This window comes from Neomonachus schauinslandi, chromosome 7 (genome assembly GCF_002201575.2).
Source record: "Neomonachus schauinslandi chromosome 7, ASM220157v2, whole genome shotgun sequence".
Lineage (NCBI taxonomy): Eukaryota > Metazoa > Chordata > Mammalia > Carnivora > Phocidae > Neomonachus > Neomonachus schauinslandi.
In genome coordinates, this window is record NC_058409.1 from 142,212,202 (window position 1) to 142,224,333 (window position 12,132).

Sequence of the window (12,132 nt, forward strand, 5' to 3'; positions counted from 1 at the left end):
GACAATGCGCCCTGCTTTTAATGTTCATTCGGTCCGCAGGGATCATCGAAGACAATAACACTATTGTAAAGTCCATAACCTTCATTCCCTCCGCAGTCTCTTTTTCCTTGTAAAGTAACCTATTCACGGGTTCCAGGCATTAGGACATAAACATCTTGGGGGGCCATTAATACCAAAGAAACAGCTTATCTGCTGCCGACCAACACTGGTGGGACAGGCATAGGATGATAATTATAGACACGCCAGTTCTAGAAGGGGAGAAATGGAAAATAAAATAGAGGACTGGTTCCAAGCAGCTTGGAAATCTGGCCCAGGACACCCCATGAGGTTTCAAGGCCAGGGATTTATCTTCTGTAATCCTTGACTCTGCATTCTGGGTAAGATGCCAGAAAAAGGCAACACTGGAAAACCCTCTTGAATGACTTGAATTCACCAGGCAGGTGAGGGGAACCTTGCTGTGGTTCCACATGGTAGCTGGAGGTCAAAAGGGACTTAGCACAGGTCATGTGCAAGATTTACCCTGGTGAACCAGGAGCCTGCCGTGGTTTTACTAAACACAAGGGGCTGGCTTACCATGCCAGGCTTAGTAAAAATGGAGGTGTACAAGCCAGAATTAGCATTTGCCACAGACTGCCACCTCTCCCTACACATCCTGTCCTCTGCTCATGCCAGGAGTGGCCTGGAGCCCCCACCGCTGCATGGTTGTGCTTGGTCGGTATTGACAATGGCTGTTCACCAGGAACCACTTCCAAGCCTGGATGTGTAGTTTACACCTTGCCCTTCAAATTCGAAGGTCCATTCCACTAAATATGCATAAAATGTTTTCTTGCTAAGAACACACTTATTGTACTCTGTGTTCTTAAGTCCAACCCATGGCTTGCTGCTACAGATATTAAGGAAAACAATTTGATATCCAAATTTACAGAATTTCAACCTCAGCAAAGATTTTAATTACGAGTAGTAAGACTTCCATCCATCTCAGCCGAGGTTTATTTTCTAGGCATACCCAGGCATGGCTTCTGAGGGAGACTGGTTCCCACATTCTTCATACTGCTAGTTCCATGCAAATGAGATCAGATCTTGGCACACCAGATATGTGTTTGCTTCCCTTGCTAGACTGTGAGCTCCGAAGGTCAAGGGCCAGGTGTTCTTTTCTTTCTATCCCAAGACTTGGCCTTGGGTGTAGAGCAGAGTCAGTACCCAGTCCAGTTGGGTTACTTTGTTGCTTTGAACTGATTGACCCGTTACCCTTTCTTCTGGTTCCATAGGGTCCATCTCACAAAACATGTAACTCCTCCAAATTTCTGCTCAATGTTACTTATTACAGCAAAAAATTAAAAACAACTTGGATGTCCTTTAATAGGGTAATCATTTCTTAAATTATAAATTGTGATATATTCATACATGGAATACCCAAAGTCATTCATTGAATAGGGTAGATAGGTAGGCACTGTCATGAAAAGAGGCAATGAGAGGCTTTTAAAGGATAAAAGCAGGGGTGCCTGGGTGGCTCGGTCGGTTCAGCATCTGACTCTTGGTTTCAGCTCAGGGTCGTGAGATTGAGCCCTGAGTCAGGCTCCACACTGAGCATGGAGCCTGCTTGAGATTCTCCCTCTCCCTCTGCCCTACTCCACACCTGCCTTGCACTCTCTCTTTCTTAAAAAAATAAAAAAGATAAAATCAAGCAAGGTGCCGGACGAACCACTATGGTGAAAAGCAAAAACATACCTACACAGTTTATTTGTAGGAGTAGAAAATCATCCTGAATGATAAACTTCACGTAGGCACAGAGATTTCCTTGGACAGAGGGTAAGAAAAGAGTGAGGATGCTCACTTTTACTCATATATTTTCCCCACTGTTTGAATACTTTTACAGTAGTTTCGGATTTTTTTTAAATTAGTGATGAGCATGTAAACAACGAGGTTGTCACTATCACCGTGAAACCTTCCCATCTTTTCTGTGCTCGCCCCTTATCCTTGCCGCCTGCCTGCCGTCCACATTCCAGGGGGGGCCGTAGCTCCCCACCTGCTGTCTCTCTCCCTCTTGCATGGGAGTCTCTGGGTGAGAAGCAGCAGGGGCGGTTCACATTTACTGTGAAGAGTTGGCGCCAGGCCCTGAGCACTGGGCTGCGTCACCGCACAAGCTGGTGATTCAGACATCCCCATCTGCACATTACAGATGAGTAGACCCAGGCAAGGCACGTGCCTTCACACCTAGGGAGCCCCGGCTACAAGACCATGGCAGGTGCATGAGAGAATCCATCTTTGTTGAAGTTGTTGAATGATAAGAAGGAAACAAGCTCTCCCTTTGTGCAGAGAAGCTACAGATTTAAGAAGATGAGCCCTAGTGGTTTCTGTGGTGGCGGCCCCTCCTCTGTGGTGGCTCCTCTGAGACTTGGCGGGGCTCCCACTGCCCCCATAGACCCTGTAACCACTGACCTGGTGTGAGGGGATCCGGCTGCACAGCTGTTGCTGTGTTGACCCAGTGAGCTGGGCAGAAGACCCCCTTCCTCCCCAACCCTGCACACTTGGCTTTCCCACATGGAGGAAGAGATTGGGGTTTCTTGGTCAGTGATTTTGGAACCCACACACAAGTTCTCCCAAGACCTTTTGTAGGAGAGAAGAAGACATAGTTGCTATTTACCCATGGAGATAAATGCATCTGAATCCTGAAGCCCAGGCTCTAGAATTAGGAGAGCAATGTTCTGCTCAGACCAAGGGCACTGCTGATTTTGATTGGAGGTTCTTGGACTTTTTTGGGTCCTGGCCTCAGAATACACTGTAAGTCCTATTCCTTTATCGCAGAAAAAAAACACACACATAGCATACATATAAAACTATATGAAATTTTGAGGAAAATACCAGGGATTCAGAGACTCCTCCTAAATCCTATAACAGGGCTTCCGACGAGAATCTAGGTCAGGGCTTGGCAAATTAGGGCCCATGGGCCAAATCCCACCCATGACCTGTTTTTGTATGGCTGCAGATAAGAGTGGGTTTTACATTTTTAAAAGGTTGTTAAAAGAAGGAGGAGGAGAAGTTACAGAGACCCTGTGTGGTTCCCAAACCTGAAATACTCACTCTCCAGCTCCTTATAGAAAAAGTTCTCTACTCCTGATTTAGATGAGTGGATAGAAGGATCTCTTTAAAATGGAATGTTTTTAACTAAAGCAAAAGCAAGCCTACTTCATGGGAGAATGGCTTGAGCATGATTGCTATCATTTCCCTTTCCCATGCTTAACTCAGACCAGGTAATTTATGAGAAGCTACAAATTTCATTGGTAATCACGTGGTCAGGAGGTTGAGATGATGCACATTTGTGCTTTGCTTAGATTTCCCCTCACAAACTTGGTGTTAGTTCCAAGATTTTCTCAGTGTGCCAGTTGGAAGCCTGTGGCAATCAGTCTAGATGCATAGTTGCTGGAGGGGAGGTGGGTGGGGGAGGGGTAACTGGGGGATGGGCATTAAGGAGGGCACGTGATGTGATAGGCACTGGGTGTTGGACGCAACTGATGAATCACTAAACTCTACCTCTGAAACTAATAATACACTCTATGTTAATTCACTGATTTTAAATTAAAATAAAATAAATGAATGCGTCGTCGTTGGATGTAAGGCCATGATGCCCCCCTCAACCCATTAGGAAGAGGAAACCGAGTATCTTTAAGAGTTTATGTATTATGTAGCTCACAGTGGACAATTACATGGTCATTTAATAAATATTTCAATTTCCTGCTGTTGGATTCCCTGCTAAGAGAGTGGTTCTCAGACAGCAAAGTAAGATGATGCTGCCCACCCCTCCTCACATCACAGAGGGACCAGCCTCAAACATCAGGTGTTACAGGTGCCCTAAAATCTTGCGCCTGGAACAACAAAGAGGGGCTGAAGGGGCCAAGGCAGAGGTCTGACCAAGCCTAGGCAGCGTGACTGCTCAAAGGCAGTGGCCTAGACGCAGAAGGAAAAGGATTGGGGGGGGCGGGGGGGGGGGGGGGGGGGGGGGGGTCAGCACAACCTCCGATCCCCAGACAGACTCTCTTTTTCTGTGGTTGAGGGTACAGAGGCTCGAGCCCCTGGGAGTCCCTGGTATCCCCAGACCCACATCTGGTCCTCCTGGTCCACTCTGTGCTGTCATCTGTGGTGGACTCTACCTCTCCCCCTGCCTGCCCTGCTCTGTTGGCCCCAAGGCCTTACTGAGTGTGTGGCTTTGTATTTCAGCTTTGCCTTTGGACCGCCTGTATTTCTTGAAACAGTCTAAGCTCTGCTCTCTGAAGATCCTGGCAACCCCACCCAACTCCTCACACTAGTGTGTAGTCTCAGAAGCTCAGCCCAGGGTCCCAGAGACCCAACATCTAGGTTCTGCTGGTAAGATGAGCCAAAGAAGCCCAGGGACCCCCAGCCCAGAGATGTGCAGGAAGGACCCAGGGCTCAAGGTGATGGGGATGGACCTGGTGCGAGATGACCGCAGGGGAGGGCAGATCATAAAGGCCAAGGAGCAGGGGGGGCGGAGAGGAGAGGAGGTAACAGAGAGCAGAGGACGAGAACCTGAGACAGAAATCTCTTCCTGCAAGCCTGGGGTGAAGATCGCTATAGCTCGGTAATACCTGATTGGCTCCAAACGACAAAATCATGTCATTCTCTCCCGCACTCTGTGTGATCAATATCATCAACAGAAGAAAGCTGATAGCTCAGACTTGCTTAGTTTGAGATATGATACAAGCTTTAGATACCACACCCTATGTTCAGTTGGTTTTTTTTTTCTTTCTTCCCAAATTGAGGCTGACCTGAATAGTCCAGGATGGGGGCAAGCCTGCATTCTTGATGTAACAGACATCTGATATCATCCAGTGAGTATGGAGGGCAGAGGCAAATCAGTCACCCAAATTCCAGTCCAGCTGAATGCACGTGTAATAACCAACTTGCACCAAGCACCTAGGTGGTGTAGGGCACTCAGCTGCATGCTGGGTATACCAACAACAATGACATGCCCTCTGCCCTCCAGAAGGTTCCCAAGCAGCAAGAAGGTCACAGCCTAAATAATTCTAATCCAAAGTCAATGGTGACCAGTAAGAGAGATTCAGAGAGCACAGGCAGTGCGGAGAAGAGAGAGGCTAATTTCAAGTTGAGTAATTGCTAAAATCCTCATCCATGGGTTTTCTCTGCGGTTTCACTGTCCATATCCTGGCCATCCGAAGTAGGGACACATAAAATGAGGTCTTCCGTGTGACATGCTGCATTCATTCCCTTGAATGTAGGGTACAAGGACCACTTGGGATCCTACGAGAGCTGCATATATTGAATTTGTTCTTAATAAGCTCAGTGAGTGATGGAGGCTCAGAGAAACGGGATGTCAAACAGCACTGAAGATAGGGAAAATAAAGCAGTTTAACAAGTTACATTAGAACAAAAGAGATCATAAGAGATTCTGTATCTTTTAATTGTAAGAAATAAAAATAAATTCTCATTTTTTATCAGATAAAAAGATCGTAGAAACTACTGTAGGCAGAAATTTCCAAATAACATGTAAACTGACAATTCAATCAAGATTATGAAGATTATTTCTAAGGAAAACCTATTGTACCATCTTTGTGCTTTTTATAAATAATCTGTCAAGTATTTGTTGTAACGTTGTGTTTACGTGTAGAATTTTGCAGCACCAGTTTCTCATCCGACGAGAAAATCACCTCTGTCAAGAAGGGCACCTCTGTCAAATGCAACAGGAGGGAGGATCTTTGTAGGTCGAACACTGGCTCATTGTCACTTCCTTAGGACCGTAGTTATAATTAATTGTTACAGTGACCAACACACAAAGTTACTGGTTTTTTTACTTTTAACCAGTGAAGCGTGCATAATATAGTAGATCTTATTTTGTGGGGGGAAAGGAGAAAGAGGAAACTCTTCTCTCCTACAGTGTAAAAAACCAGGGGTACTCTTCTGATACGTTTCCTAATTCAGGAGTAGTTGCTTAAAAGTGAACCCAACCCCAAAGGGTTTGTAGGACACCATTGATTAAGAGACATGTGCACACTTCATTCTGTTTAAAAATACGTATTGAGCATCTTCATACCTGCAGACACTGTGGTAACTCCGTCCTCCCCTCTGTATCATAGGGGTATGTGTATGTGTGTGTTTACTTGTGTATGTTTGTGTGTGTATGTGCGTGTGTGTCACTCATTTCTCCTTCTCTACTGGGACCCAAACTTATTAGTCTTTCTCATTTCTCAGTATCTTACACGTTTTTTAAAGATTTTATTGTTAAGTAATCTCTACACCCAACGTGGGGCTCAAACGAACTCACAACGCAGAGATTGAGTCGCCTGCTCCACTGACTGTGCCAGTCAGGCGCCCTTGATATCTTCCACATCTTAATATAGCAGCCAGTTAATAACCTTTTAATTTTGGAGGAGACTAGAATCAAACAGACAGAATAAAGAAAACTGCTTAGGTTAATATTCACAACTTGTAATGTTGACGAAGTTGAGAATTCCTGATCTTTCTCATGGTTGCCCTGCCCATTCATTGATTACCAATGAGCATAGGCTGATCACTTCGAAGTGGATTTGTGAATCAGGCTGCAATCCGTCCTCATCATCGTAAAGCTACTCAAGAGAAAGACTGAGTGCTCAACAGCCAGGGAGGAGGGTGGAGGATTTTAGACTAGAGTGTAAGGAGCTTACCCCTAAGGCACTTTCAAGACTAAATTCCATCATTCTCTCTTTGGAAACACGACCTCTTCAAAGCACAGAGGCACGATTTAAACACATGGGTCCACACTGCCATCCAGCATTCTTCTGGCCAAAGAGGTCTGATGGGAATTTTTGACAAGCCTGTTACTCTAACAGCCACAAAGCTCGACCTGGTGAAAATCATTTCAAGGAGGGATGGTCTAAAAATGCTCTCTCACAAAGGCCATCCTTCCAGTTTAAAATAATAGAGGTTTAGAACAAAACTCTCACAGCTTCTTCCTGCAGAAAGTTGGTTCTTCCTCCCTCCCCAGATCCTGTCAGAAATGAGGGTTAGCCACCCCAGGGGGAGTCCTAACACTTCACATAAAAATACCATCAATATTTGCCCAGTTCTACTATCTAAGGAACTGAGAAATTTTGTTTATATTTTAAGATCTGCAAATGCCAAAAATACGAATTTGAATTGAATAACCTTTCCCAATCTTCCATTCAAATGCGGAAAGATCTTATTTAAACACACCCTACAGAACCTTCTAGATAATCAAAGCGAACATTTCTGTTCAGTAGCATTCTAGCGTTAGGCCTATTTTCCTTTAATTCCTTAAAAAAGTGGTGCATCCATGTGGCCTGTCAAGCCTGGAGGCCTCGCCTTCCTGTCCTTCAGACCCGGTTCTGTTCTAGCTGCTCCACTTACTGCCTCCGTGCCCTCTGTGCCTCAGTGTTCTTATCTGTAAAATAGAATGAAATGTAACCTTGAAGGACATTTTGAAAATGAAATGGGAAACACTTGTGTCTTTACAGTGTGGCCCTGAGACTCATTCTGTTCAGTGTCTCCTGCAGGCTCTGCCCAGGGCCGCAGATTCTTGAGTTCAGACACATGGCAGCACCCAACAGTCAGCAAAGAGCCCCACCCTCCCCGACCGAACCCTCTCCCTAGAGCCAGAGTCGGAGTGGTAGTTCTCAACCTCAACATCACCAAATAGGAAGTTATCCAACTCCCAAAGTGGGGCCAGGCAATCTCCTCCAGGTGATTCTGCTACTAGCCAAGCTCGAGAGTCATTGTCCAACCAGGATCTTTCTCAAGAGATCACTCTTCCCCACCATCTCTAAATTCCTTCAGCCCCTTTACACCTTCTCTTAACTCACCTCCAGCATCCCTCCAACAGGCTGTGTTTTCTGATTTGCTGCAGAAGTTCTCTACCTGAACCAAATCCTAACCCTGGGTAGGAGAGGGAAAACGTGCTCTCAGGTGGCAGGTCACTAAAAGCACCCCAGCCCTTGACAAGGCTTGTCTCATGTGTTTTGTAGGGGTGGAATATCTCTCTGCTTCCCCGCCGCATCTTCCCTGATTGTCCCCCCTTCTGCTGGCTTAAGCTCAGCGTGCGCCGGTACAGGAAGGAGATTGGGCCACTCCTGCCCATCAAAGGCGCCGTGGGCATCCCAATGACTAAATTTTCACAGAAACCCCTCCCTATGTTCTTAGAATAAATTTCTAGAAGTTTACTGCTGGCAGGATCAAGGTAGGTATATTTTGGAGGCGGGTGAAATTAGATCACTAAAATACTTCAGTAAGATGGAAGCTCTGTCTCTAAAAAACATTCTTTTCACATTTCTCAAAGAAAAAGCCTTTGATTCAAAGAGCTTCTGGTTTCCCTCTTCCACTGTCAATGAAGTAAACCTTGAAGACTTTTCAAGAGTCTCCATTCTCAGTGGTCACGGGGCCTTCATAGATGACACATTCGGAAATCTGTATCTCCATTTTGCAAGTTCTATGGCAGATCCCTGTAACTCAGCCGGTTGTGGGATGCATTTGTGCAAGCCATCCCTACTCATTCAAACTGTGTTCTTGGTAAATATTCTGGAGGTGGGCACAGAAGAAGGTTCTTTTGGGGACCCCCGTGGAGGTAGCTGATGCACCCTTTTGCTTTGCAGGAATGTTAGTTCAGCTGGAGAGGAGGCTCGCAGGAGGATGCGAGAATGTGATGGGCTCACAGATGCACTGCTCTACGTGATCCAGTCTGCGCTGGGGAGCAGCGAGATCGACAGCAAGGTTTGTTGTGTTTGCATAGATTAAACATCTTAGTGAATAAAGATGCCCAAGGGACTAAGCAATGGCCAACAACAGCAGAGAGCTAATGCTGTGCGTAATACCTTCACTCTGCAATCTCTCTTGGTCTCCCTGTAGGAATCCAACGTTTTCTAGATGGCTTCTAATCCTCGCCTAGAACTAGACACCCAATCCTCGATTAATAATGAATAAACATGTAGTGTTTTGAGTTACTCAAACCAGATGAGTATATAAACGTTTACACACCACATTACCCACAAGCTTCCAGTTTTAGTTTATAAAGTCTGCTTTCAAAAGAAAGAGGAATATTAAAACTATCTGAGCTTTGAATGATTCTGTATTCTTACAAGTTAGCTTTTTACAAATGTTAATTGTATCCAATGCCATTTTAAAAATGCCTTATGAAGACTGAAGAACCTTGGCCAAAATCTAAGTAAATGGGACTGTCCACATGTTCATCCTCAGAATCTAGTCAGTGTTTCAGTTCATAAGCCAGAATAGAATTAGGTGGGCTTTTCCAGTGTGGGAGGCATTTTGTTTTGCCTTAATTTGCCTTTTGATTGGTTTTGATTCAATCTAAGTGTAAAATTGTCAAGTAAAAATATCTTGATTTAACACAGACTTTACGGATGCTTTTGAAGTCACCATGTGATAAATGTAAGACCTTAATGAGAATTTCTCCATAGCCACACTATTGACGTTTTGGGCCCAGTTATTCTGTGTTGTGGGGCCGTCCTGTACATCGTAGGATGTTGAGCTGCATCCCGGGCTTTCCCCACTGGATGCCAATAGCCTCTCCCTTCCTGGTGGTGACAAACAGAAGTGTCTCCATACATTGCCCAGTGTCCCCCAGGGGAGCAGAACTGGTCCTGGTGTGAACCACAGCCATGTGCCTAGACCCCATCCCAGCCCTCTGACTCGGAATGTCCACCTCTGATCTCAGACTTGTGTTCCTTTAAAAGTTCATCTGGTGATTTGATGTGCATCCTCAACTGAGCTAATCTTCAGTAGATTAGCTACAGCTTTGAAATGGACTCTGATCAGGAATACGATCACATGTTATTTAGTTATAAAGTCAGGTAAAGAACTGGTAGGGATGGTTTTATCCCCTTAGTTACCAACAGGCATGGGGAGTGACTTAGCAATTCTCCACCTTGCCTGCACCGTGGAGTGGGCTGAGAAATTGAGACAATTGCTGATAGCCGAGCCCTACTCCCCACAGTCCTGGGTGCGCATACCTTCTGGAACTCCAACATTTTGAGTACTAGTCTGCTGCAGTTATGAACACGGTTTGTCATCTGATCACCATCACTGAGTTATGCGGGCATCCATTAGTTACTCTGTAAGTGTTATCAATTTCAAAGATGGAATATGAGATGCTAAAGATTTAATCAACCCCTCTCTTAAAGACCCTTAATAACCATTTTAGAACTTTTAATATCATTGATAGGAAAATGAAGTCCCTAAAAAAAATGACCAGTCAAGATGTCTTGAGTATTTATCGATGCCTGTTAATATAATAGACCAGCGATTTTTAAACGAGCCGCCGGAGGTAATTCACAAAGTCTGCCGTGCCCAGGATCTCCACATTCAGAGCAGTAAAGACTACAGCATCAGGACACGAAGCCTCCTACCATAATGGATACAAAAAAGAGCTTTAAGACTGTCTGCGCCTTGCAGTTGAAATTAAAAGCAGAGTCCACAGCCTCTTGCCTTGGCCACGTGCCCATGCCAGCACTTGGTGGGAAGGTAGGCTTTAGCAGGATGGTCCCAAAGCAAAGTGCTATGAGCCCCCACACCTCTTTGCTGACATGGCAGATGGCTAGATCCCTGGAGCCCCTGGGAGATCCCCTCTTTTAATGTCCACGTTGTATTCAAAAGAGGAACCTGGAACCATGAGGAGTGTTGAGGGCGGCAATGAGAAGACACGGCTATTTCCGCTGAAGCCTCAAGAGCACCAAGCCAGTGTAGATGCTCCCCCTCCAGCTCCCGCTCACTAGAGGACTGTCCCTGAGTACCCCCGACTTCATGACGAGGAGGCTCGTCGTAGCTTCTGAACGGATCAGATGCCACAAGGGACTTAGCAGTGCCTGGCCGTCCAGAACGTGCCACGGAGCTTTACCGTGTTGTGGTCCCGCAGCGTCCTACTTGGCCCTCTGCCTGGTCCCCTTTGAGCTTTCACAGGGACAAGGTAGAGAGGGAAGGAGTTAATGCATAAAAGGGCCTGGAATCCATGCAAGCTCTCAGCTTGGTGCCTGCAATTGGGACAGTTTGTTGAATGGGTACCCTATGGTAGCGCAATCCACAGACAACTTCCACATTAGCCCTTTCTAATAGAAAATAAGGAGTCAAAATGACCCTTGTGGCCAAGAGGAGTGGCTAAAAGCACTGGTGGACAGCAGTAGATGTCAAAAGCGGAGCCACCAGCTGCCACATGCCTTCTGCTGGTAACCCAGAGAAGGGCAGTAGCCGCCTTTTTTTTTTCTATCCTCTTTCCCCACTCCCTTAGAGAGAAGAGCTTGAATGAGTGACCCATCCACACCAAGCCTGGCTAGAGAGACCAGGTCAGTCCCGGTGACTCCCTTGCCCCATCCCACCCTCTCCTCTGTACCCTCTCCTTCTGCCAACCCTGCTTTCTCTCCCCTCCAGAATTGTCCCACATCATCCCCCAGCCACAGGTAGATTAGAAAACATTTCTGGAAACTACCGGGGATGTGTTCCCTGGTATTCATTTGTTAAACAGAGGCACGGAGATGCCCCTGGGGAAGATGAACAGCAGGATGAGAAAGAAGTTGAATATCCCAAGTCTTTGATGTAAGAAAAATCAGTTTGAGCTGATTTAAAAATCGTTCTGACTTATGCCATAACATTTTCCTTTCAGGGAGAGACTTTTCTCTCTTTCATGCATCGTCCTGTGTTTACCTGCTTTCATGCAGGTTCCTTTTTTGATGCTGAGAGGATGCTTGAAATAGATAATCAAGTTGACTCAAAGCCTGTGGGATTAGCAGCCATGAAACCTTGAAAAGCTGACAAGAAAGGTCTGGAATGGCAAAGGCTCCAGAGACAGATCCTGAAAACGGGTTTTCCTGGTTGATTGTCATGTCCCCCATAGTTGAGTCAAAGACACACCCACAGCCTTTGCCCAGATTCCTGTCCTGGGAGGGGGGAGCAGTGCGGCCCCCACCCGACCCAAGACTAGAGAGAAGTGGCCCTATCTGCTGGGGAGGTAGATCCCCTTCATCTGTGAAATGGAACCATGGTCCCTGTCTCAAACGCTGGTGCACACGCAGGTGCCTGAGAAGCCATAGCCAAGTTGGCACGCTTTTAAAAATAAAACCTAACTCCATTCAATTTTTCTCCCCAATCATGATTTTGTTTTAT

At 45.9% G+C, this 12,132-nt stretch overlaps 1 protein-coding gene across 1 annotated transcript in view; it reads left to right on the top strand.

Annotated features, from left to right (window-relative positions):
• The window catches only part of CTNND2 (catenin delta 2), an 896,858-nt gene that overhangs the window by 754,025 nt on the left and 130,701 nt on the right, over positions 1 to 12,132 (top strand). The window contains exon 14 of the mRNA XM_044916688.1: positions 8,616 to 8,733. Within this exon, the coding sequence (XP_044772623.1) occupies positions 8,616 to 8,733 (118 nt within the window). The remainder of the gene's footprint in view (positions 1 to 8,615; positions 8,734 to 12,132) is intronic.